Consider the following 26,437-nt stretch of genomic DNA (forward strand, 5'->3'; position numbering starts at 1 on the left):
TGTTCCCTTCTCCAGGGGATCTTCCCCTGGAAGGGGAAGGGATCGAACCCAGGTCTCTTGCATTGCAGGCAGATTCTTTACTGCCTGAGCCACCAAGGAAGTCTGTAAGGAGGAACTAAAAGTCCTTGACTGTGCTCAGTGAGTGCATTATTATTATTTGGTCTCCTTTGACTGTTTTCCTTTGTTTCTGCATGTTCTCATCTCTCTGATTATACTTATCCTTTGGCTAACGTTTTTCTATAGACAAAAAGCAGGCTGAGGACATGCAGGGGGCTATAGGGTCCTGTTCTGTTTCAGAACTAGATGGAGCTTGTGGTGGCTCAAAATTATGAATGTATTATATACCACTGAATGTGTGTGTGTGCATGTTCAGTCATGTCTGACTCTTTTCAACCCTGTGGACTGCAGCCCACTAGGCTCCTCTAACCATGGGATTCTCCAGGCAAGAATACTTGGGTGGTTGCCATTTCCTCCTCCAAGGGATCTTCCTGTACACTGTTATTTATTCCACTTAGTAAGAGGTCCTCCAGATTCATCATCCATGTTGTCACAAATAACAGGATTTCCTTCTTTTTAAGGTTGAAGACTATTCCTCTGGGGTGTATGTAAACATGTCACATTTCCTTTACGTATCCATCTGTCAACAGACACCTAGGTAGTTTCCATACTTTGGCTATCTGTGAATAAAGCTGCAATGAACATGGAAATGAAGATATCTCTTTGAGATACTGATTTCATTTCCTTCATTTCCTGGGTATATACCCAGAAGAGGAATTGTTGATCATATGGTTGTTCTATTTTTTTTTCTATTTTTAATATTTTGAGAAACCTCCACTGTTTTTCATAATGGCCATACCAATTTATATTGGTGTTGTTGTTCAGTCGCTAAGTCAAGTCTGAACCTTTGCAACCCGTGAACTGCAGCACGCCAGGCTTCCCTGTTCTTCACTATCTCCCAGAGTTTGCTCAAACTCATGTTCTTGTTCATGTTCTCAAACTCTTGCTTAAAGTCATGTCAGTGATACCATCCAACCATCTCACATTATACCATTTACACTGGCTCTGTGATTATATTTTGACAGTGCATAGAATATCTCCACCTCTATATAAATCTGGCACTCCCAACTCAGCATTATCCATAACTGAACTCACTCTTCCCCATCTCCTGTTAAACCTACTCTTATTTCTGTATTCAGAAACTCTTCAGTTTTCTCCTTTGCTCTTCCATTCAGCTAACTCATGCTCATATTTTAGTCTTAGTTGAGAAGCAGTTTACTCTGGGAGGCCTGTCTTGGCTCTTTACATCAAATTAGGTTCCACCTTTGGCTACCTATAGCACCATGTAGATTATTCACCCTTCAGTTCAGTTCGTTTGCTCAGTGGTGTTTGACTCTTGGCGACCCCATGAACTGCAACATGCCAGGCTTCCCTGTCCATCACCAACTCCCGAAGCTTACTCAAACTCATGTCCATCGAGTCGGTGATGCCATCCAACCACCTCATCCTCTGTTGTCCCCTGCTCCTCCTGCCTTCAATCTTTCCCAGCATCAGGGTCTTTTCAAGTGAGTCAGCTCTTCACATCAGGTGGCCAAAGTATTGGAGTTTCAGCTTCAGCATCAATACTTCCAATGAATAGTCAAGACTGATTTCCTTAACGATTGACTGATTTGATCTCCTTGCAGTCCAAGGGACCATCAAGAGTCTTCTCCAACACCACAGTTCAAAAGCATCAATTCTTTGATGCTCAGCTTTCTTTGTGGTCCAACTCTCACATCCATACATTACTACTGGAAAAACCATAGCTTTGGCTAGACAGGCCTTTGTTGGCAAAGTAATGTCTCTGCTTTTTAATATGCTATCTAGGTTAGTCATAGCTTTTCTTCCAAGGAGCAAGCGTCTTTTAATTTCATGGCTGCAGTCACCATCTGCAGTGATTTTGGAGCCCAAGAAAATAAAGTCTGTTCATGTGTACCCCAATGTTCATGGCAGCACTGTTTACAATAGCCAGGACATGGAAGCAACCTAGATGTCCATCGGCAGATGAATGGATAAGAAAGTTGTGGCACATATACACAAAGGAATATTACTCAGCCATTAAAAAATGCATTTGAATCAGTTCTAATGAGGTGGATGAAACTGGAGCCTATTATACAGAGTGAAGTAAGTCAGAAAGAAAAACACCAATATAGTATACTAACGCATATATATGGAATTTAGAAAGATGGTAATGATGATCCTATATGTGAGAAAGCAAAAGAGACACAGATGTAAAGAACAGTCTTTTAAACTCTGTGGGAGAAGGTGAGGGTGGGATGATTTAATAGGGTAGTGTTGAAATGTGTATATTATCATATGTGAAGCAGATTGCTGGTCCAGGTTCGATGCATGAGACAGGGTGCTCAGGGCTGGTGCACTGGGATGACCCTGGGGGATGGGATGGGGAGGGAGGTGGGAGGGGGGTTCTGGCTGGGGAATATATGTGCACCTGTGGGTGATTCATGTCGATGTTTGGCAAAAACCACTACAATATTGTAAAGTAATTATCCTCCAATTAAAATAAATAAATTAATTAAAATAAAAAATAAAATGTTTGGGAAAGAAAACAAAAATGAAAATAAAGTCTCTCACTGTTTCCATTGTTTCCCCATCTATTTGCCATGAAGTGATGGGACCAGATGCTATGATCTTCTTTTTTTGAATGTTGAGTCTTAAGCCAGCTTTTTCACTCTCTTCTTTCACTTTCATCAAGAGGCTCTTTAGTTCTTTGTTTTCTGCCATAAGGGTTGTGTCATTTGCATATCTGAGGTTATTGATATTTCTCCCTGCAGTCCTGACTCCAGCTTGTACTTCATCCAGCCTCGCATTTAGCACGCTGTACTCTGCATAGAAGTTAAATAAGCAGGGTGACAAGATACAAACCTGACGTACTCCTTTTCCAATTTGGAACCAGTCTTTAGTTCCACGTCTGGTTCTAACTGTTGCTTCTTGACCTTCATACAGATTTCTCAGGAGGCAGGTGAGGGGATCTGATATTCTTATCTCTTGAAGAATGTTCCACAGTTTGTTGTTATCTACACAGCCAAAGGCTTTGGTGTAATTAATAAAGCAGAAGTAGATGTTTTTCTGGAATTCCCTGGCTTTTTCTATGATCCAACGATGTTAGAAATTTGATCTCTGGTTTCTTTGCCTTTTCTAAATCCTGCTTAAACATCTGGAAGTCCACAGTTCATGTACCGTTGAAGCCTGGCTTGGAGAATTTTGAGCATTACTTTGCTAGTGTGTGAGATGAGTGTAATTGTGTGGTAGTTTGAGCATTCTTTGGCATTGTCCTTCTTTGGGATTGGAATGAAAACGGACCTTTTCCAGTCCTGTGGCCACTGTTAAGTTTTCCAAATTTGCTGGCATATTGAGTGCAGCACTTTCACAGCATCATCTTTCAGGATTTGAAAGAGCTCAACTGGAGTTCCATCACCTCCACTAGCTTTGTTCGTAGTGATGCTTCCTAAGGCCCACTTGACTTCTCATTCCAGGATGTCTGGCTCTAGGTGAGTGATCACACCATCATGGTTATCTGGGTCATGAAGATCTTTTTTGTATAGTTCTGTGTATTCTTGCCACCTCTTCTTAATATCTTCTGCTTCTCTTTGGTTCATACCATTTCTGTCCTTTATTGAGCCCATCTTTACATGAAATGTTCCCTTGGTATCTCTAATTTTCTTGAAGAGATTTCTAGTCTTTCCCATTCTATTGTTTTCCTCTATTTCTTTGCTTTGATTATTTAGGAAAACTTTCTTATCTTTCCTTGGTACTCTTTGGAATTCTGCATTCAGATGGGTATATCTTTCCTTTTCTCCTTTGCCTTTCATTTTAACACTTATCAAAATCTGTTGTAACTACTTCCTCAGTTATTTTTCTTCTTTATGTGATCATCAGCTTCTGGAACAGGGACCCCATAATAGTATGGCTGAAGACTGCACTTTGGGGAAAGGGAAGTAATCAGATCTTCTGGGGATTCCTAGATACTGGCTCTGAACTGACACAAATTCCTGGGGACCCAAAGTATTGCCACCAGCATAGTGGTTCAGCAGTCAGCAGACGGAGGCCTGGTTACTCATGGAGCTCTAGCTCACAGTGGGCTCAGTGGGTTTCTGAACCCATATTGTGGTAATTTCCCCAGTTCCAGGATGCATAATTGAAATATACATACTCAACAACTGGGAGAAGCCCCACATTTATTCCCTAATCCACAGAGTGAGGGTTATTTGGCAGGAAAGACCAAGTGGAGGTGACTAGAACTGCCTCTACCTGTGAAAGTAGTAAACTAAAAGCCACACTGCATTCCTGAAGGGACTGCAGAGATTATTACTACAATTAACAACTTGAAAGACACAGGAGGTAGTTCTCACCACAGTTTCATTCCACTTGCCTATCTGGCCTGGACAGAAGACAAATCTTAGAGAGAATGACAGTGGATTTGTGTAAACTCAATCAGGAGGTGACACCAATCGCAGGTGCTGCTACAGATGTGTTTTTGTTGTTTGAACAAATAAACATATCCCCTGGTACCTCGTATGTTATACAACCTAAATGTATACAATATTACATGTCAATTATATCTCAATAAAACTAGAAAAATAAAACCTGAAGGCAAGAAATCTGGAGAAAAACATTGCAAAATCCTTTGAGACATGTTAAAGAATATTTGAATAATTAGAGAGAAATACCACATTTCTACCTGAGAATGAAATGAAGTGAAGTGAAGTGAAAGTTGCTCAGTCATGTCCGACTCTTTGCCACCCCAAGGACTATACAGTCCATGGAATTCTCCAGGCCAGAATACTGGAATGGGTAGACTTTCCCTTCTCCAGGGGATCTTCCTAACCCAGGGATTGAAGCCAGGTCTCTTGCACTGTAGGCAGATTCCTTACTTAGCTTAGCCACAAGGGAAACCTACCTGAGAATATTTAACGTTAAAAACGTCTTATTCAGGACTTCCCTGGTCATTCAGTGGTTAAGAGGCCTTCTTCCAATGCAGGAGACACAGGTTCAATCTCTGGTCAGGGAATTAAGATTCCACATGCTGCAAGGCAACTAAATTCTTAAGCCGCAACTACTGGAGCCTGTGTGCTCTGGAGCCCATGGGCCACCCAACTAGAGAGCCCTCAGGCCACAGGGAAGAGCCTATGTGTCACAATGAAAGATCCTGCATGCCGCAACTACGACCCGACTCAGCCAAATAAGTATTTTTTTAAAAGATATCATTCTTTCCATATTAGTGTATACGTTTAACACAATTCCAAATAAAATATTAAATGAATCAACTATTCATCTGGAGAATAAACAAGTGAGAAAAGGTAAAAAAAAAAAGAAAGAAAGAATAATGAAGTGGGAACTTACTGATTAATAATAATGAAATTAGTGTGATAAACCAAAAACCTAACATATTATAAAACAAGTTAGCTATCTCTGCCCTACTATATGTAAAAAACTTTATGAGTAATAAAGAAATCACTTCTCAACTAATAGAATAGGATGGGATAGATTTGGGGCAGGGGTGGGAAACCAAGTTAGACTCTCTCCTCCTACCTGAGAAGTTTTACATTCTCAGGGCTCACTCTCACAAGGCATACAGCTAAACTTGTATTGGGAAATTTATCCTAGGTCATGATTTGACTTAAAGAGAACAGAAAGAGAAACTTTAAGCCTTGAAGTCAAGAGGATTTGGCTTATTAATATTGTTTAAAATATGCATATATATTTATATAAATAGGCACATTTACATTTATTTGCTGGTTGGTACTTTTGATAGTTGATGATTGCTTCTTTGGTGATTTTATTTGGCCTGTGTGGTCACTGGAAAAATTGAGCAAGAGCCTTCCCAGGGGCAACAGAGGCTAAAGATTTATGTGTTGGGCTTCATTTTAAATTTAACCTAAAGGGTAAGGTTGTGAGATTCATCCTGGTCTAAAATCATGTTACTTCTTTAAACAATATTTGTCTTAACCTGTCCTAGGGACACTATGACAAATAGTTCTGTTGCTTATGCTTCAGGTAGAAAAATATTTTAGTGTTCTCAACTATTAGATTTGAATCCATGGGGCCAAGGACAAATTATTTACTTTAAGAAACTACAAAAGATAAACTTTACAAAACATTTTAATACTATTTAATCTGTGGTTGCTTATATGTTGATAAAAACATAACTTTATCAGCTGATAAATTGCTAAAGCAAGTTTTTATAAGATTTGATTGCCTCCCAAATTAGACAACTATGCAGAATATTTATATAAAAACAGGCTTATAAAAAGAGGAAAATATGTGCAACTAAAATGAAGGGAAGAATAACCTAAAGGGAAAATAATGGACCTTATAGCAGTTCAAAGAATGCAATGTGGAAAAGCACCAAAGGGAGGGGATGTGGAATCATGCGCAGCAGAACCCTCATCCATGCCAAGCAGATGTGGGCTACATTTGTCTCATTTCTGTGAGGAAGAAAGTGCAAAAGCCTTCCAAGATGTGCAGCTGCTTGAATTCAATAGCTGAATGTATCAAACAAATTCAGTTTTACACAGAAAATTTCAAAGACAAATTTTAAAAATCATCAAAGCTAAGTTTTTTTGTGACTTGTTTCAATATAAATACCTGTCAACCTCATCTCTACAGTGAGAGAGCATTTTTTTAAATACAACACTATTACCTTAGTAATATCAACTTAATTATTATTACTTAATAACTTAAGCCAAAGCCTTTGACTGTGTGGATAAGAACAAACTGCGTAAAATTCTTAAAGAGCTGGGAATACCAGACCACCTTACCTGCCTCCTGAGAAATCTGTATCCAGGTCAAGAAGCAAAGTTAGAACTGAACATGGAACAACAGACTGGTTCCAAATTGGGAAAGGAGTACATCAAGGCTGTGTATGGTCACTCTGCTTATTTAACTTCTATGTAGAGTACAACATGAGAAATGCTGGACTGGATGAAGCACAAGCTGGAGTCAAGACTGCAGGGAGAAATAACAGTAACCTCAGATATGCAGATGACACCACCCTTATGGCAGAAAGAGGAACTAAAGAGCCTCTTGATGAAGGTGAAAGAGGAAAGTGAAAAAGCTGGCTTAAAACTCAACACTCAAAAAATGAAGATCATGGCATCTGGTCCCATCACTTCATGGCAAATAGATGGGGAAACAGTGGAAAGAGTGGGCTCCAAAATTGCTGCAGATGGTGACTGCAGCCATGAAATTAAAAGATGCTTGCTCCTTGGAAGAAAAGCTATGATCAACCTAGACAGCATATTAAAAAGCAGAGACATTATTTTGCCAACAAAGGCCCGTCTAGTCAAAGCTATGGTTTCTCCAGCAGTCACATATGGATGTGAGAGTTGGGCCAGAAAGAAAGCTGAGTGTTGAAAAATTGATGCTTTTGAATTGTGGTGTTGGAGAAGACTCTTGAGAGTCCCTTCAACTGCAAGGAGATCCAACCAGTCCATCCTAAAGGAAATCAGTCCTGTGTGTTCATTGGAAGGACTGATGCTAAAGCTGAAACTCCAATACTTTGGCCACCTGATGTGAAGAACTGACTCATTGGAAAAGACCCTGATGCTGAGAAAGATTGAAGGCAGGAGAAGAAGGGGACGACAGAGGATGAGATGGTTGGATGGCATCACCAACTCGATGGACATGAGTTTGAGCAAGCTTCGGGAGTTGGTGATGGACAGGGAAGCCTGGCGTGCTGCAGTCCATTGGGGTGACAAAGCCGGACGTGACTGAGGGACTGAACTGAACTGAACTGAACTGAATAACTTACTTACCTATCACCTTAATTATTGTTGGAATATTTGCCAAAAAGAGAGATTCCAGTGAATCTAAATAAAAATGCAGTACAAGCCTAGTTCCTTTGGCATACCACATAGTTTAGAATTAAATGTTAAAAATAACAAAACACTAAAACCACAAAGTAGAGGAAAATATGTGACTGTTTTCACTGATCTTGAATTAGGGAAAGATTTTCTAAGCATTGAAGCAATGGGAATAAATCAGAAAGGAAAATATCAATACATTTTTACTACATAAGACTTCTGCTCGCTGAAGCTTCATATACAAAATTAAAGGAAAATGAAAAACTGGGAAAAATATTTCCTTCAATTTTGAACAAGCACCTAAGAGTCTTAATACAGAAAGAGCTCTTACAAATCAATAAGACATTCTCTCACAGAAATCAGCCATGTTCTTCTTGTTCTCAGTGCCAAGCTTGTGTTAAGGCCAGCTCCTTTTCAGCCTTTAGTTCTGGAAAACCTGCCTAATTGGCCTTCCTGCTCCAGGCTTTCCTTTCTGAACCATCCCTCACACTGTTACCAGAGCTATCTTTCTGCAAGGCAACTGACTTCCTCGAAATTCCAAATGGCTCCCTATCACTTACATAAGAAAAGTAGACCTCTTTAACTTGGCATTGCATTAAAGACGTTTCTTCTCACCTTTCAGCCTCTTCTTTTATGGCCTGCCACCTTGTGAATGTCACGCCCTACTCTGACTTCTTGACTATGCCAATCTTTCCCTCACAGGCACACAGCCTTGACTATTTCTTTTCCTGGACAGCCCCTCTTCTCTGCTCACAGGACCGACCTCATCTGTCCAATCCCCACTCCTTCTCTAATGCTCTGCTTTATTCAAAGCCTCACTTGCCTTCCCAAGAAGTCTGCCTCTCCTCTCCTCCTTCCCCAGTACTTGGTGTACATCATTATTAGCATTTGCCGGATTATAGCTTCACCGTCGGAGAAGGCAATGGCACCCCCCTCCAGTACTCTTGCCTGGAAAATCCCATGGACGGAGGAGCCTGGTAGGCTGCAGTCCATGGGGTCGCTAAGAGTCGGACAGGACTGAGCGACTTCACTTTCACTTTTCACTTTCATGCATTGGAGAAGGAAATGGCAACCCACTCCAGTGTTCTTGCCTGGAGAATTCCAGGGATGGGGGAGCCTGGTGGGCTGCCGTCTATGGGGTCGCACAGAGTCGGACACGACTGAAGCGACAGCAGCAGCAACAGCTTTACCATAAAGTTAAGATGTGCTTTAAATTTATATGCTTAAATATAACTAGTCATCTTGATGTCTGTTACTGGTCCCTACTCACTTCTCAAGAAGGAGCATCTTTATTTAACTTTATATTTTTAAAAAAGCATGTATATGTGCTCAGTAAATGGTATTAAATAAGAGAATATTTAATTAGATTGAAGCAATCAAACAACTTATAGTGGGAAATGAATTCTAGAACTTTTTATAAAGGTATATATAAAACTTTCAAGTATGTGGGCACAAAATTGAGAACATTTTTAAGTAGAAATTTTCTGAAGACTTGTAATAAGTGGAGATTACTTAAAAACTAATAATGTCTTTAAAAATAGTTTGTTTTCATTTAAGTAGAGTATTTGGGCACTCTAAAATTTGTTTCACATTGTGATTTTCTCTAGTAAAACAGGATCACACAATTTTAAGAATTACATATATTCCGAACTGGTAAAGAACAAATTAAATAAATTATAATTGTATCACTACCACTGCTAGTTACTGCTTACTGGAAACATGTTAAATAAAATAACAGACTAACATTCTTTTCCAAAAAATGGAGAAATTAGTTCAATTCTATTGCTGCTTCTGGAGAAGGAAATGGCAATCCACTCCAGTATTCTTGCCCAGGAAATCCCATGGACAGAGGAGCCTGGCGGGCTACAGTCCATGGTGTCACAAAGAGTTGGACATGACTGTGCGACTAACAATTTACTAGTTCTTCATGGTACTGTGTGCCCAGTTACAAAAGAAGTTATTATTTCTGCCCTCAAGAAGATAATAGTCCATTTGCTGGAATAAGATGCAAACACACAAAAATAATCAGAAAACAATTCAAGGCAATATCAGTGGTTAGCATAAAATCTTGTGGTATAGTAGCTACATGGTGAAGAAGTTGAAAAGTAGTCAGGGAAGACCTGATTGAGAAGGTACTTGATTTGAGCTTGGAAGTATAAGGAGGATTTGAGCTCTTGGAAAGGAGGAAGTTACCCTGCCTGGGAAAACATCCTACCTGAGATTTTTTCCATCTCTTCCAACAGCTTTTCCAAGTCTTTATTCAGGTCTGACAGCATTTTCAGCATGTTGTCATAGTTTCTTTCCCCAGGGTCAGGATCAGCCATCTAGGAAGTGCACAGAAAGAAGATGCAGTGAGACAGGTTCATGTTTCAATTCTGGCTCCACTACTCACAGCTGGGTACCCAAGCCAGAAAACTTACGTTGTCTTTAACTCCTCTTATCTTCCTGACCTAAAGAGTTAGTAGTATCTGACTCTTTGCAACCCCATGGACTGTAGCCCACCAGGCTCCTCTGTCCATAGAATTCTCCAGGCAAGAATGCTGGAGTGGGTAGCTATTTCCTTCTCCAGGGGATCTTCCTGCCCAGGGATTGAACCCTAGTCTCCTCCTTTGCAGGTGGATTTTTTACTCTCTGAGCCACAAGCAAAGCCCCTTTCTGACCTAAGGGGGTCACTAAAACTCACCAATTTCATTTTTTCATGGAATAAACATTAAATTATCTATGGGTCAGGAAAGATTGTGCTTTCTGAACTGAACTGAACTCTGCTCTTGTGGAGATCATAGCCTGATCCAACTCTTTGAAGTCTCTTCTATCAGTGCCTAACTTCCATTCTCCAAGGCTGCTGCTTTATTTATTTATTTTTTTTAAGGCTGCTGCTTTAATAGAGGTCCACTTCATTATCCACTATTGATTACAGCTTTACTGGGTGTCTACTAAGTGCTAGACATCTGCTGTGGTTATGGGGACACTGTAGTGTATCTGAGGATTCAAACAGACTGGATGCTGTCATGGAGTTTCCATTCTAGGGGCAGAGACTGAAAATAGCCAAGTTAACAGATTCATAAAGATACCTTGAGTTTGTGCCCACTGCTACAAAGAAAATAAAAAGGATGGTGTAATAAAGAAGACTTTTCAGAGGAGTGATACTTTGGCCTGTGAAGTCAGAGAAGTCCTTTCTAATGTAGTGACATTTGAGCTGCCACTTAAAAGATAAAAAGGAGTTGTCTTCTGAAGATCAAGGGGAGAAGTTCTAGACAGAGGGAATGGCTCAAGAAAAGGCAAGAGCCGCCCTAGTGTTTTTTAAGGGATAGAGAATGGGGCTGTGGAGAAGAGTGATAGGACACGAAGTCAACTAAATAGTCAAGAACTTTGCTTTTATTTTGAGAGTGAGGAAAAGCCACTGGAGATTGAGGGAGCAGGGGATTATGTTTTAAGCTAACAGCACACTTCAGCTGCTGTCTGGAAAATGGACTGCTGCAGGAGGTCGAGAGGAGGAAAGCGTGGGAAGATCTATTAGTCAAGAGAGCACTAAAGTGGTCTAAAGATGACAGCACTCGGATTTCAGTGATACTATCAATATTGAGAAGTGAAGTGTTCTGGTTAATTTGTGGAAGATGAGCCAACAGAATTGGGTAGAGGACTTATGTCAAGGTTTGCAGGGGCAAGTGGTGGGAAGAGAGAAATTAAAATGACCCCTAATTTTGATGAGAACAACTTGGTAGGTGGTGGTGTTGTTAATGGAAATGGGGAAGACCAGGAGAGGAGCAGATTAGAAGGTAGACCAGGTGCTCTATTTTTTTTAGGGGAGCTGCATGCGGGATCTTAGTGCCTCAATCAGGAAATGAACCCAGGCCCCTTGTAGGGGGAGTATGGAGTCTTAACTGTTGGCCCATCAGGGAATTTCCAGGTGCTCTATTTTGAACATGTTACTACTATGGGATGGCTATTGGTGGTGGTTTAGTTGCTAAGTCGTGTCCGACTCTTGCCAGCCCGTGGACTGTAGCCCGCCAGGCTCCTCTGTCCATGGGATTTTCCAAGCAAGAATACTGGAGTGGATTGCCATTTCCTTCTCCAGGGCATCTTCCCAACCCAGGAAATTGAACCCGGGTCTCTTCCATTGCAGGCGGATTCTTTACCGACTGAGCTATGAGGGAAGCCAGGCCTCCAATTGGAGATACAAATAGGCAGTTGAATACAACAGCCTGGAGTTCAGGAGGTAGGCTGGAGCTGAAAATATAAAGCTTGGACCTAATGGTACAGGCTCTCTTCATTTTTCATTTGGACTGTTGTCCTCGAATTGTAACTGGTCTCCCTGCTTGCAGCTTCCTCATGTCCAATCTGTTTTCCAGTTCACCCCCAGGGTGACCTTTCTTAACATGCAAAACGAACCATGTCATATTGCTTGAAACTCTTCAATAGCTCCTATTTCTTTCAGGATAAAATATAACCTCTTTACTACAGAAATAAGATCCTTCATAATCTAACTCCTCACTGCCACTATTCTCATCTGGTTCCAAGATATGACCAAATAACTGAAAGCCTTAAGAGACCCAACATTTAATGAGATATTATTTAAAATTTACAAGAGTTGTGTATTTACAAGAGATGTAATGAAAAACTATCCATGAAACTAACACAAAACTCTGGAAAGTTAAAAAAGTCTACAGTTTTCTTACGAAACAGCTAAGTAAGTACAAAATGGAGTGAAATAATTCTATCATGTGGGTGGTTACAAAAACCTACACAAAAGCAAAGAAATAGGTAATGACATAATTCCTATCTAAGTTGTGTGGACTGCCTGCTCAATTCATTAAGTTATAAAGTTTCACTAACATTTTATCTATACATTCAACAGTTATTTATTGAGCATTATTTTAGATTCTGAAGATAAAGCACTGAGCAAAACTTTAAAATCCTTGGTCTCATGGAATTTATATTCTAGTGAGGAGAAGAAACAAATAAGATTAATAAGTGAAATAAATAAGAGGAGGGATAAGTGCTAAAGAAAAAAGTCAACCAGAAACAGAAGGTGGGAGAAAATATGTATACAGCAGTGACTGTTCTTTAGATAAGTGTGCAGGGAAAGGCTTTCCTGAAGTGATTTTGACTAGAGACCTGGAGGAAGTGAGAGGACGATGAGTCATACAGATATGTTGGGAAAGTGCATCCCAGGCAGAACAAATAGTAAAAGCAGAGGCCCTGAGCTGGGAGCCGACTGGATGAGTGGGAGGAAGAGCAACCAGGGTGGTATAGTTGGAACAGACAGAGTGAAAGGAATAGTAAGTAGAAAAGGTCAAAAAGCGGTGGGGCAAAACTGAGGTGGGCCTCACAGGCCAAGACTTTGACTTCTTCTTTGAGTGAGATGGGAGCCTGGAGGTTGATAATCTGATTTAGACGTTAATAAATCACTAGATTGAGAACAGTTTATATGCACATGGGTGGAGGCAGGGAGACCAGTTAAGAGGAGGTCATTGGAATAATGGAGGTGAGAGATGGTTGTCTGAGGAGGCCTTACAAATAGCTGAGAAACAGAAAAGAGAAGTTAAAGGCAAAGGAGAAATGGAAAGATATACTCATTTGAATGCAGAGTTCCAAAGAATAGCAAGGAGAGATAAGAAAGCCTTCCTCAGTGATCAATGCAAAGAAATAGAGGAAAACAATAGAATGGGAAAGACTAGAAATCTCTTCAAGAAAATTAGAGATACCAAGGGAATGTTTCATGCAAAGATGGACACAATAAAGGACAGAAATAGTATGGACTGAACAGAAGCAGAAGATATTAAGAAGAGGTGGCAAGAATACACAGAACTGTACAAAAAAGATCTTCATGATCCTGATAACCATGATGGTGTGATCACTCATCTAGAGCCAGACATCCTGGAATGAGAAGTCAAGTGGGCCTTAGGAAGCATCACTACGAACAAAGCTAGTGAGGTGATGGAATTCCAGTTGAGCTCTTTCAAATCCTAAATGATGATGCTGTGAAAGTGCTGCACTCAATATGCCAGCAAATTTGGAAAACTCAACAGTGGCCATAGGACTGGAAAAGGTCCGTTTTCATTCCAATCCCAAAAAAGGACAATGCCAAAGAATGTTCAAACTACCACACAATTACACTCATCTCACACACTAGCAAAGTAATGCTCAAAATTCTCCAAGCCAGGCTTCAACAGTACATGAACTGTGAACTTCCTGATGTTCAAGCTAGTTTTAGAAAAGGCAGAAGAACCAGAGATCAAATTGCCAACATCTGCTGGATCATAGAAAAAAGCAAGAGAATTCCAGAAAAACATCTACTTCTGCTTTATTAATTACATCAAAGCCTTTGACTGTGTAGATCACAACAAACTATGGCAAATTAGAAGGGAATACCAGACCACTTTACCTGCCTCCTGAGAAATCTGTATGCAGGTCAAGAAGCAACAGTTAGAACTGGATATGGGAACAACAGACTGGTTCTAAATTGGAAAATGAGTACGATGTTGTCACCCTGGTTATTTAACTTCTATGCAGAGTACATCATGCGAAATGCCAGGCTGGATGAAGCACAAGCTGGAATCAAGACTGCTGGGAGAAATATCAAGAAGCTCAGATACGCAGATGACACCACCCTTATGGCATAAAGCAAAGAAGAAATAAAGAGCCTTTTGATGAAAGTGAAAGAGGAAAGTGAAATAGCTGGCTTAAAACTCAACATTCAGAAAACTAAGATTATGGCATCCAGTCCCATCACTTCATGGGGAAACAATGGAAACAGTGAGAGACTTTATTTTCTTGGGTTCCAAAATCACTGCAGATGGTGACTGAAGCCACGAAATTAAAAGACGCTTGTTCCTTGGAAGAAAAGCTATGACCAACCTAGACAGCATATTAAAAAGCAGAGATATTTCTTTGCCAACAAAGGTCTGTCTAGTCAAGGCTATGGTTTTTCCAGTAGTCATGTATGGATGTGAGAGTTGAACCATAAAGAAGGCTAAGTGCCGAAGAACTGATGCTTTCAAACTATGGTGCTGGTGTTGGAGAAAACTCTTGAGAGTCTCTTGAATTGCAAGGAGATCAAACCAGTCAATCCTAAAGGAAATCAGTCCTGACTATTCATTAGAAGGACTGATGCTGAAACTGAAACTCCAATACGTTGGTCGCCTCATGCGAAGAACTGACTCATTGGAAAAGACCCTGATTCTGGGAAAGACTTGAAGGCAGGAGAAGGGGATGACAGAGGATGAGATGGTTGGATGGCATCACTGACTCGATGGAAATGAGTTTGAGCAGGCTCTGGGAGTTGGTGATGGACAAGGAAGCCTGGCACGCTGCAGTCCATGGGGTCACAAAGAGTTGGACACGACTTAGCAACTCAACTGAACTGAACTGAGATAATAATAGCTCAGATCAGCATAGGACTATGGAAATAGCATGAAGGAGGACCGGGGGAGGGCAGACAAGATTTGCTGATGAGTCAATGTGGAGTTAGGTACAATCCTAAGGCATTTGATTGGGCAACCAGAAATGGTGATACCATTAACTGAGGTAGGGGAAGACTGGAAGAAGCTAGTTTGCATGGAAAAGAAATAATCCAGTTTTGAACATATTAAGATGCTCATGAGGCATCCAAGTGGGAATACTGAGTAGGCAGCTGAATAAATGAATTTAAGGGAGAGATAGAAATGTGGGAGTCATAAGCATATAGATGATATTTAAAGACATAAGAATGGGTGAGATCAAGGGAGAAAACACAGATGGAGAAGTGGCTCAACATCAAGACTGGGGAGATGCAAAGGAACCAGCCTAAAAGGCTGACGAAGAGGGGCCACAGAGGTAGGAGAAACAGGAGAGTAATGATCTGGAAGCCAAGTGCAGACTATTAGAGAGTTACTGAACCCCAGCCAATGTCGTCTGATCATAATGAAATCTCAACAAGCTGAAAAGGCAACTCTAAAAAGTACAAGACAATGGGAACTACACTCAATATTTTGTAATAACCTATAAGGAAAGCAATCTGCAAATGGATATAAATATATGTACATAAAATTGAATCACTATGCTGTACACCTGAAACTAACATGATATTGTAAATCAATTATACTTTAATTTAAAAATAAATAAAAGTTAAAAATAAATAAAAGTATAAGATAATGAAACCCTAAAAATCATATGGGTGAATAATTATAATTCTGGGAAGAAAGGAAATTAAAATAAGAAATATTAGAAGCATAAAACTACAGGTTTGCCTCCTTGTCCAAAAGTAGAATGCTTGTACAAAACCTTTCATAAACCAAAATGGCATAAGGCAAAGAAGCAATTACCTCAAGACATATGTTGCTAACAAATACACAAAATAAATCAAGATAAAGCATAGATGCTCACAGAGCTCGAAGCTGTGACACCTTGGTGCTGAGAAGCAGAGAGTAATTCCTGGGGAATGAGCTTGGTGTTACCACTCTCACTGTTTGGGGTGCACACTGTCTCTATATGACTTGTTGCAAAACAAAATCCTGGATGCTACTTCTATTTTTCACCTTTTTTTTTTTCCCCATAAAAGAGAAAATCCTCTTCATATTTCTCTTTGTTAGTGAAACAGGTACTGCTGTAGGTTTTTTATAAAAGTGAAGTGGTATAAAGTGAACCTTGCAAAGCAAGGGATACCTGTACTATGACTCTTTGATATTATATGCATTTGAATGTTTATGAGAATTTGGTCAGCTTTGTCATTGGAGTTTAAAATGTGAAACTGACTATGGCTTTAATTTTAAGTAAAAATCTTGGTAAGTTTATAGGAGTTTTAGGACATTTAAGGGAACTTGAGATTTACCATATTTATGAGTTTTATTTATGATTTTTATAAGAATATATAAGAAGGTAGGAAATTTTATTATTAAGACAATTGAGGTATTTAAAGAAATAGGATACATTAAGTTTATAATTTAAGTTTCAAATGGAACAAAAACATTAACTTATTATTAAAAATATGCTAGAGCTAGAATAAGATTAAAAATTTAGAATAAGATAGTCTTATTTAGAATAAGCAATCTAATAAATAATCTCATTTAGAATAAAATTTATAAACTAAGCTTAAATACTCAAGGAAGACTAGAATTTTAGATTAGTAACTTTAAAAAATAAATATTAATTTAAAAAATCAAAGTAAGCATTCACTTTACTGACAAAAGTCCATACAGTCAAAAGTATGGTTTTTCCAGTAGTCATGTACAGATGCGAGAGTTGGATCATAGAGAAGGCTGAGCACTGAAAAATGGATGCTTTTGAACTATGGTGCTGGAGAAGACTCTTGAGAGTTCCTTGGACTGTAAGGAGATCAAACTAGTCAATTCTAAAGGAAATCAACCCGACTATTCATTGCAAGGACTGTTGAAGGTGAAGCTCCAATACTTTGGCCACCTGATACAAAGAGCCGACTCATTAGAAAGACCCTAGTGATGGGAAAGATTGAAGCCAGAAGAGAAGGGAGTGACAGACGATGAGATGGTTAGCATCACTGACTCAATGGACACAAATTTGAGCAAATTCCAGGAGACAGTGGAGGATAGAAGAACGTGGTGAACTACAGTCCATGAGGGTGCAGAGAGTCAGACACGACTTAGCAACTGAATGACAACAACAAGCATTCAAACATTTCAAATATTCAAACAACAACATTCAAATTTTCTGTTTAAATAATGTCTTTGAAGTCACAAAAGCTCACACTTATCAGTATTGAGCCACATCCTCATATATATATCCTAGGCTTCAGTCATATTAAATACATAATTTTGCAAATGTGGGTACCTACCGTATGTCAAGCTGGTGGCTCAGAGGTTAAAGCGTTTGCCTGGAACGTGGGAGACCCGAGTTCGATCCCTGGGTCGGGAAGATCCCCTGGAGAAGGAAAATGGCAACCCACTCCAGTACTCTTGCCTGGAGAATCCCATGGAGGGAGGAGCCTGATAGGCTACAGTCCATGGGGTCGCAAAGAGTCGGACACGACTGAACAATTTCACTTTCACCATATGTCAAGCAGCACCACAAAAAGTAAGGATTAAAAAAATAAGTACACCATCTTGTCATCAAGGAAGTCAGTTTGGTAAAAAGAAACTTGTAAAGCAAGAGTCTACGAATTGCAATAGTCACTCAGCCAAATGTCCTTGCTCAGTTTCTCACCAAAGCCTTCTCCTATAAAAAGGCCATTATAGCCACGCCATTGAGAAAGCTGAACTCATCATGCTCTCTCTTGCCTTCATGCTTTTATCATTCTACTGTTTGAAATGTTAGATGGAAACTTAGTCTTGTCTGGGAGATAGAGCTCCATAGCACTACATTTTCTCCCAGTTGCCTCAGACAATGCAGTGGGTAGTTTGGAGAATGACTATCAGGATGACTGGTGCAATGGAGGCGAAGGGATGGGATGGAGAAGTTATTGAGTTCAATTTGGGGCAGCTTGAGTGTGTGGTGCTTATCAGGGATCCAAGCAGAGCTATTCAACAAACACCTGAAAAGTAGGATTAGAATCCTAGGAAGAGGTTAAGCTGAAAATAAAAGAATTGATAGTGGTTAAATCATGGGAAAAGATGAAATCATCCACAGTGAATATATAAAGGGAAAAGAGAAAATGGGTTAGGAAGAAGCCCTTAAAAACATCAGCACTGGGACTTTCCTGATGGTCCAGTGGCTAAGATGCCACACTCCCAACACAGAGGGCACGGGTTCAATCCCTGGTCAAGAAACTAGATCCCACATGCTGCAACTATGACCTAGTGCAGACAAATAAAACAAACAAAAAATCAGCACTTAAGAAGGAAAGAAGGATATAAAAGGCTCTGATAAGCAGTCAGAAGTGTAGTGAACTGGGGAGTGTGTACTTGAAGCCAACAGAAGAGAGGAGGAAAGGAGGAAAATTAATTCATGTAGTCAAAAAAAATTCATATTTATTGAATATCAGACATTGTTTTAGGTGCTTAGGGATATTTCACCAAACAAAACAGATAATAACTTGCCCTTGTGGAGTTTTCACTCTAGTCAAGAGAGACAGACAACTGGACTTCCCTAGTGGTCCAGTGGTTAAGAGCTTGCCTGCCAATGTAGGGGACACGGGTTCGATTCATGGTCATGGAAGATTCCATGTGCCAAGGGGCAAGTAAGCCTATGTGCCATAGCTACTGAGCCTGCACTCTATACAGTCTGAGAGCCTCAACTACTGAGCCCTCACACCACAACTGCTGAAGCCCACATGCTCTAGATCCCAAGTGCTACAACTAATGAAGCCTGAGAGCCCTAGAACCTATGCTCTACAACAAGAGAAGCCAATGCAATGAGAAGCCCACACACCAAAACTAGAGAGTAGCCTCCACTAGGCTGAAGACTAAGGAGAAAGGGTCATTGATGGTGCAGGGACTGGTCTCAGACAGGAAGAGTGTCACCTTAACCTATGAAGGTAAGGGAAGATAAAGAGATAAGGGTGCAGTATAGTAGGTAAGTGTCCAGGTAGTCCATGTTCAAAGTTGAAGTCTCTAGCTTGCCTATGGATGGCAATAAAAAAGTCCTCCCCCTCCAAGAATAGACTATCTTGGTTTGAGGAGAAGGATAAAGGTTTGGCAGAACTCTGTGCCTCACTAGAGGCACACAGACATGCAGCAGAGAAGCAGTGGTAGTATGACTGAGGTCACATGGCTGCATAGTATCCTCAGGATGAAGTGTAACTGGCCTGGGAGTTGAAACGTGGGGGTGGTGGAGGCACAAGTAAGCAGTGTGTAAGATGGAGGTGGATACAAAGCAGAGGCTTCAAGGGACATGGAGTTGAGGGGCAGGTAGACTGGGGGCTAGAGCATGAGGCCGCTAGAAGGATGGAGCCTGTGGGAAGAGTAACCTTGGATCTCAGAGGAGGGAAAAGTCTGGAAAGTAGATCCAGGAAAAGAGCTGAAGTGGAAGAAGAAGACCATGGGATTAAGGTCCATTCATTCCTTTCTGGGAGGTTGTCTAGGATGAGAGCAGGTTGAGGATGGGGAGGAGACCTGGGCCAGTGCCAAAGCCCAGGGGAATGAGGGTAATAGCCAACCGTGGGGGTTAGGTGGGCAGAGGGAAAGTGGGGCTGGGAAGGAACTGAGGGATCACCTTAGGGTGTGAAGGCATAGGGAATGTAGGTCCTGGGGACTGAGGAATTCAGAGGCATAAGAATTGCAAGGGCCTGGGACCTTGTTTGTGGTCTAAGGGTCTTGCCCAGTAAGAAGAGCTTTAATGGAATCTGGGAGCCTTGCTGGAGTGAGAAATGTGAGAGGATGAGAGGGGTACTTGGATCAGAGATTCTCTGTGGAGTGTGTGTGTGTGTGTGTGTGTGGTGGTGTGAACAGCATGGGAATAGAATGTGTGAGTAATGCTCTGGGCGGTGGTCCTCGGGAGTCTGGGACCACGCCTGGTGTGCAGATGTGAGGAATTCGAGCTGTGTGATGTGAGTCCAGGTGTGGGGTAATGGGTGAGCGGCTCACGCGTATGGAGTTCAGGGCGTGCAATTTGAGGATCTGCGGGAGGTGCGGGTGAGGGGCGGGGCTAGGTGAGGAGACCTCGGAGAGGGGCCGGCTGCGAGGGGCGAGGAGACCGGCTGAGGAGACACGGGTGAGGAGACCCTGTGAGGGGCCGGATGTGAGGGGCAAGGAGACAGGGTGAAGAGACCCAGGGTGAGGAGACATGGGTGAGGAGACTCAGGATGAGATGACCCAGGGTGAGAAGGCCGGGGTGAGGAATTGGTAGTTGCCACACCTTCGGTCTGGCGTCGGACGGTGAGCACCGTGTGGGATGCCATGGTTTGGGGGTTGGGGCACCAAGGGAGAGTACGGAATCCCCAGGCGGTCCGGCCCTTCTCACCTCCCACTTGCCTGCGCTCGGGTCCTGTTCAGCTACCTGCCACTGACGCCTGAGGCATGAGGCCTCTCCTCAGAGTGACGCCCCTCCCCTTTCCGTTACCAGACCTGCCCCTGGAGCTGATCTCTGGCTTTCATTGGCTGTCTCCTGGAGCGGAAGGGGCGGGGCTACGAGCACATGCCTACGCACGCCTGAGGCTGGTCCCAAGTCCTGGCCTTGAGGTCTCATTGGCCGGTCGCTGAGGGCGGAAGGAGCGGGGCTGCCCTGGCTGGTTGCACAAGTGGGTACATTTCAATGAGCGCCGAGCATGGATTGAGGGGTGGCTGAGGTTGAGGCACGGCAAACCTCAGATGAGAGGGGGACACCCCCGTTCTGATGCGAGTGTTTTCCCCCTTGCTCCTGATCGTAAGTCTGAGGACGCTGGGCAGTCTGCTTGACCACTGTGTCCCCAGTATACAGGAGGGCACTTGCTAGTAACCACTGTTGAGTGAGTAGTGAGTGCTCAAATATTTTTTCTCACAGCTACCATGCGCTGCCAACATTGTTACAACTGCCTCACAGAAGAGAGTGCTGAGGCTCAAGGAGATGAGGCAGGGGCCTAGCTCAGGCCCCATCTGGGAGGTTTGGGTACCGGTTCCAGCCACGGTCTGCCAGGTACCCTGGCCTCCAGGCAGTAAAGCACAGATCACCAAGCAAGGCCAAGTGAGAGTGCCACTCAACTCCAGAGGGGCTGTACATAAAGCTCTGGTCAAGAGGAGGCTAAAGAGATCACTGTGGCTCCTATAAGTCAGTCCAAGGAGATAGAGTTTGATGGGCACCTTAGGAGAGTGGTAAGCCTAAGAGTGACAAGGTGAAGGGGTCGCTCAGGCTGCTGGAGGGAGAGTAGAAATGGAGCAGCTGTTGCTGTTTGGGTCCATGATGATGGAGGTAGGCACAGGGGAGGGGGTGGTCATGGTGGAGGGAAATACAGAGTCAGAGCCATTTAGAAGATTGACTTGACAAGGCTTGGTAATGTGGGAAATGAGGGAGAAAGAAGGGATGGATGAGGAGCTGCAGAGTGATACCACTGGCTCAGATGGGGAAGAGTGGCAGAGAAGGCAGTTTAGGAGGTTGTTAACTTCAGTTTTGAATACCTTGAACTCTGAGATCCCTGACAAACCTGCGACCCACTCTCAGGGATTCTGATCCTTAGCAGAGTAGGAAACACATCTAGAGTTGAGCCAGACAGTTCTGGGCACAGAGTAAGGACACGTCTCTTTCTTGAGTCCTCTGTCTGGGCCACATCCCCTTTCCAGGCTGCCAGGTTCCTGCCCCTTCTTAACCGGGTTCTCTGGCTGTTCCTTCCTGCACACTTCCAATCGCTCCACCATTTCCTCAGACTTTCTAGACTGATTTCTGTTATAGCATCCCAGAAAAACATGAATCAGGAATAGCTCTGAGGGGTAATGAAGACAGCTTCAGGGAAGGAGTTTACCAGCCTGAGAAAGGGGACAGGATTCCAGACAGGAGGTTCAGTAAGGGCAAAGGTGTGGATGTGCCTGCCTCCTTTAGAAATGAAGAGTGAAGTTGGGGTTCAGGTTTCTTGTAGGGGAGCGTAAGAGACTAGAAATCAGTTGATCTGAAATGTGAGGGCCTGGAAGGTGGAGGTGGGTGTCTGAAACACCCTGTAAAGACCATGCCAAGATGGATGGACTGCCAGGGAGTCCAGAGACATCTATCTGCCCATACACTTGTGCATCTGAAACTGGCTAAGTGTTCACCAAATGTTTCCTTTATAGCCTGGGCACACAGCTAGACTACATTTCCCAGCCTCCCTTGCAGTATGAGTCCCGGCCAATGGGATGTGGGTAGAAATGCTCTGTATTACTACCAGGCCAAGTCCATAAAAGCCGCCTAGGAGTAAGCCCTCTTTCTCTCTCCTCCATGGACCTGAGGGATGTTGATTTCCAAGGCAACTAGGGAGCTACCTGAGGAAAGCAGGACCTCTAACAGCCCATTTTTGAATCATGGTATGGAGCAGAGTCTTCTTATCAGCCAACTGAATAAAAATTAAACTTCTATTGGGCTAAGCCATTGAGATTTCAGGCTTTGTCTCTTATGACTGCTAGCCTTAACTAGTAATGCGTATCTGCACATCTGTGGGTTACTAATACAGATTTGCATTTGGTGGGTAATCATCGGAAGTTTATACCCTGGTTTAGCACTGTGGTTTCTTCTCTTATTTCAACCAAGGACAGATAAGATAAAAGAACTTTGACTGAATTTAACCTTAATTAAAAGCCAGCTTGTCGGCTCATTGTCCTCCCAGGGCCGGGTAAGCTGATGTCTCCCAGAGGCCAACCAAATCCAGACTGTTTCCCAGGGCAGATCACGCAGGCACCTGAGAGGCAAAGGTCTGTGAAGGTACTTTTGGAAGCCCAAGAAAGCTCAGATACGGAGTGTACCATTTTGTGAGCATAGCTGTATTTTATGAGCTTCTCACAAGACCCAAAAAAGGTTATGTGTATATGCATGGCTGAGTCCCTTTGCTGTTCACCTGAAACTGTCATGGCATTGTTGGTTAATTGGTTATACCCCAGTACAAAATAAAAAGGGGAAAAAAAAAGAGCTTAGGACCCTCTGTCCTGGGAATCATCTCATGCTCTCAGGGTTCTAGCAAGCTTCAAAGCTATTATCAGGAGCCTAAATCTCCTTTCTTTCAATTTATATTTTCAAGATTTTGAGGCATTTTCACAAACGTTTCTTACAGTCATGTCAGATTCAAACACTTAAAAATTTTAATCACCCAGACACCCAAATAAAATGTGAACTACCCTTGCCAGCTCCCTAGTTTCTTGATTCTCATCCCTTAGTTTAAGTCCCCTAGTTTCTCCCAACTCCACCATCACCTGGAGCAGTGCTCACTGCTACATCTTGCTTCTATCCTCATCGTGCCCTCAGCTCAGTTCAGTCGCTCAGTCGTGTCCGACTCTCTGCGATCCCATGGACTGCAGCACGCCAGGCCTCCCTGTCCATCACCAGGAGCTTGTTCAAACTCACGTCCATTGAGTCGGTGATGCCATCCAACCATCTCATCCTCTGTCGTCCCCTTCTCCTCCTGCCCCCAGTCTTTCCCAGCATCAGGGTCTTTTCCCATGAGTCAGTTCTTCTCATTAGGTGGCCAGAGTATTGTGCCCTACTTTGTTCTAATATTATTCTGGTTAGCCAAAATGATCCCATTAAAATTTACAACCGATTATATCATCCTCTGCTCAAACCCCAGTGGCTTCCCACATCATGACAAGAAGCTAGAGCCTGGCCTACGAGGCCCCCGCTGCCCCTCCCCTGACCTAACGCCAGCCACAGGCCTCGGGAACAGTTCCTCTACCCCAGCAGGCTCCTCCCACCATGAAGCATTGACTCTTGCCACCCTCTTGGCCTGAAATACTGTGCCCTCAGGTATATACATGGATTGCATCCTCCTCTCCTGCTGGTTTGAGTCAAATGGCCCCACTCGGGAAGGCCTGGCTCTGCCACGCTGTCTGAAATTGCCACCCATCCCTTCTTTGTTCCTCCCCTCACTTATTTTTCTCCTTAGCACTGATTACCATCCGACTTACTATGTAATTTGCTCATTCTTCTTGGTTATTGCCTTTCTCCCTCACTAGACTCTGAAGCCCCACAGGGAGGGATTGTTTTTGCTGGTTCTGCTCACTGCTGTGTCCCAGTGCTTAGCACACTGAGTGCTCAGTAAGCACTTGCTAAATGGATTACTCAAAAGCCTCCTGGTGTCCCTGCCAGCCGCTCCGTCCCCGGACCCATGCCTGCCTCACTGAGTGGTGACATGCTCGTGGGCACGTGGTGCCTTGCTCACCACGGAGTCTCCCGCATGGAGCCAAGGAGACGGTGGCTGCTCAGCAGAAACTGGCTAATAAGAGAAGGCCGAGGACTGTATCTAATGCACATTTGGTTCTCAGCACCTAGCGGAGCAATGAGATCTAGATTTGTTCAGGCTTGTGGTAATGGTAACTGAGTACCTCCTTATACTTTCATATTAATTTTTTTGTTTACTCGTAATATTATTTTAATAAAAAGCCGGCCTGAAGGAAGGAATGCCTGTTGCTCCAGATTATCCTATGCGCCCTCACAGACATGACTACCTGGCACCCAGACTCAGGCCTGGGACTGCAGCTCCTCCCTATGCTGAGGCCTCCACAGAGCAGTGCTCCCGCCCAGGGAGGTACAGAGGAGGCAGGTGGGCCCTAGCTCCAGCACACAAACAGCGGCACCAGCGAACGGGTGGGAGCTCTCAAGCGAGAGTTTATTCCAAGTGCATGTGGGGTGTGGACAGCAGAGACCCATATTTAAAGCAGGTCAGAAGCCTCTCACAGTCTCCAGCCCTAGCCCTTCCCTGGCCACCTTGCTGGCCTGAGCTAGAGCAAGGGAAGGGACTCCTAGTCCCCCACCCCCCAAAAAAACCTACAGGTACTTAAGGGCTAAAACAGAACCATACAGCCTTATTTTTATTAGCATCTAGCAAGAAAAAAAAAAAATCAAGATTCCCTCCAGCCCTACTTCCGCCACCTGAGCCCTCAGGGAGCAGTGTCAGCTGGGGGAGCACTTGTTTCCGGAGATGTTCTTGGAGCCTGGGCACCTATGCGCTGCCACCCCTGTGCCTGCAGGCCGACCACAGGCCCCCTCCTCCACTCTGTGGGGACAGAAGGGCAGCTGGCATCTCTCCAGCCCTTAGCCATCAGCCTTGGGAACTTGGAAAAGATTGGCGATGTCTAGCAGAGCTTGGCGGATCTGGTTCCCAAAGCGCTGGGCATTCTGTGGAAGTCAAGAGTTCAGACCAACCTCCAGGCGAGCCCCTGCCCCCTGGCCCCATGAGCAAGGACCCTTCCAGACGTGCCCTGGGGGCGAGCCCCCGACCCCTGGCCCCAGGAGCAAGGGTCCTTCCAGACGCGCCCTGGGCCGACCCTCCTCAGGCAGAGTAGCAGCAAGGCAGACTCACTGTCTCTGAGCTGGAGAACTTGCTGGAGACGTGGAAGAAGATGGTGTTCTCACCCGCGATCATGTAGGAAACTCCATAGCCGTCATCTGCCACCTGAGGCAGTGTGGAGGGTAAAAAAGGAGAGGTGAGCTGACCTTGAAGATCTGAAAGCCAAGCTGATGTTATCCTTGTTCTGCGGACAAGATTCACAGGAAGGGGCCCACCCCCAGGAAACCGTGGGAAAACAGAGGAGCTCTGTGCCCCAGGGTTGCAGACCCCACCAGGGGACCCACAACCTTGCGTCCCCTCAGGAGGTTCAAGAGCACCGCCTCTCTCCACGGCGTCTCCAGCTCCCTGACCAACTAGCCTGTGTGAATCTCAGTGGCAGAGCTGGACTCTCTGTAAGCCCCCTTCAGAGAGCGCATCAGCTCCAGGCAGGGTCACTCCAGCAGGGGTGAGGTCCCATCCACTTTCCTCCCCACAGGTCGACAGGTACCCATTCTGTTCCCATGCCAGGCAGGTCCAGGCCTGTGCTCTTGCCTCTGGTCTGACCCCCTTGAGTCCCTGCACTCCCCAATGATACGCCCGTCCCCTAGTCCCGCCCACCTGCCCACCTTCAAGGGCACTTACAGGGCCAAAGCCACCGCCAGCACCAAGATGTTTGGGGTACTTGTTTGGGTCGAACATACGGATCTGGAATTGAGCGATCTGGCTAGTGGAGAGGCGCCAGGGTTCTGAGAGCACCTGTGACAGGGAGGCC

General features: G+C 43.5%; 1 protein-coding gene across 7 annotated transcripts in view; it reads right to left on the reverse strand.

Moving 5' to 3' along the window:
* CPT1B (carnitine palmitoyltransferase 1B) overlaps positions 1-26,437 on the reverse strand; it is a 42,837-nt gene that overhangs the window by 9,202 nt on the left and 7,198 nt on the right. Inside the window, exons 17-19 of one of the 7 annotated variants that reach the window (XM_061418977.1) lie at positions 26,308-26,421; positions 25,699-25,791; positions 10,075-10,183 (exon numbers count right to left, since the gene is read on the reverse strand). In XM_061418977.1, the coding sequence (XP_061274961.1) occupies positions 10,075-10,183; positions 25,699-25,791; positions 26,308-26,421 (316 nt within the window). Of the gene's footprint in view, positions 1-10,074; positions 10,184-17,646; positions 17,730-20,708; positions 20,866-24,988; positions 25,515-25,652; positions 25,792-26,307; positions 26,422-26,437 lie in introns of those variants that run through there. The other 6 variants (XM_061418978.1, XM_061418979.1, XM_061418982.1 and 3 more) reach the window with 6 other exon arrangements.

The sequence above is a fragment of the Bos javanicus genome, chromosome 5 (assembly GCF_032452875.1).
Source record: "Bos javanicus breed banteng chromosome 5, ARS-OSU_banteng_1.0, whole genome shotgun sequence".
Classification (NCBI taxonomy): domain Eukaryota; kingdom Metazoa; phylum Chordata; class Mammalia; order Artiodactyla; family Bovidae; genus Bos; species Bos javanicus.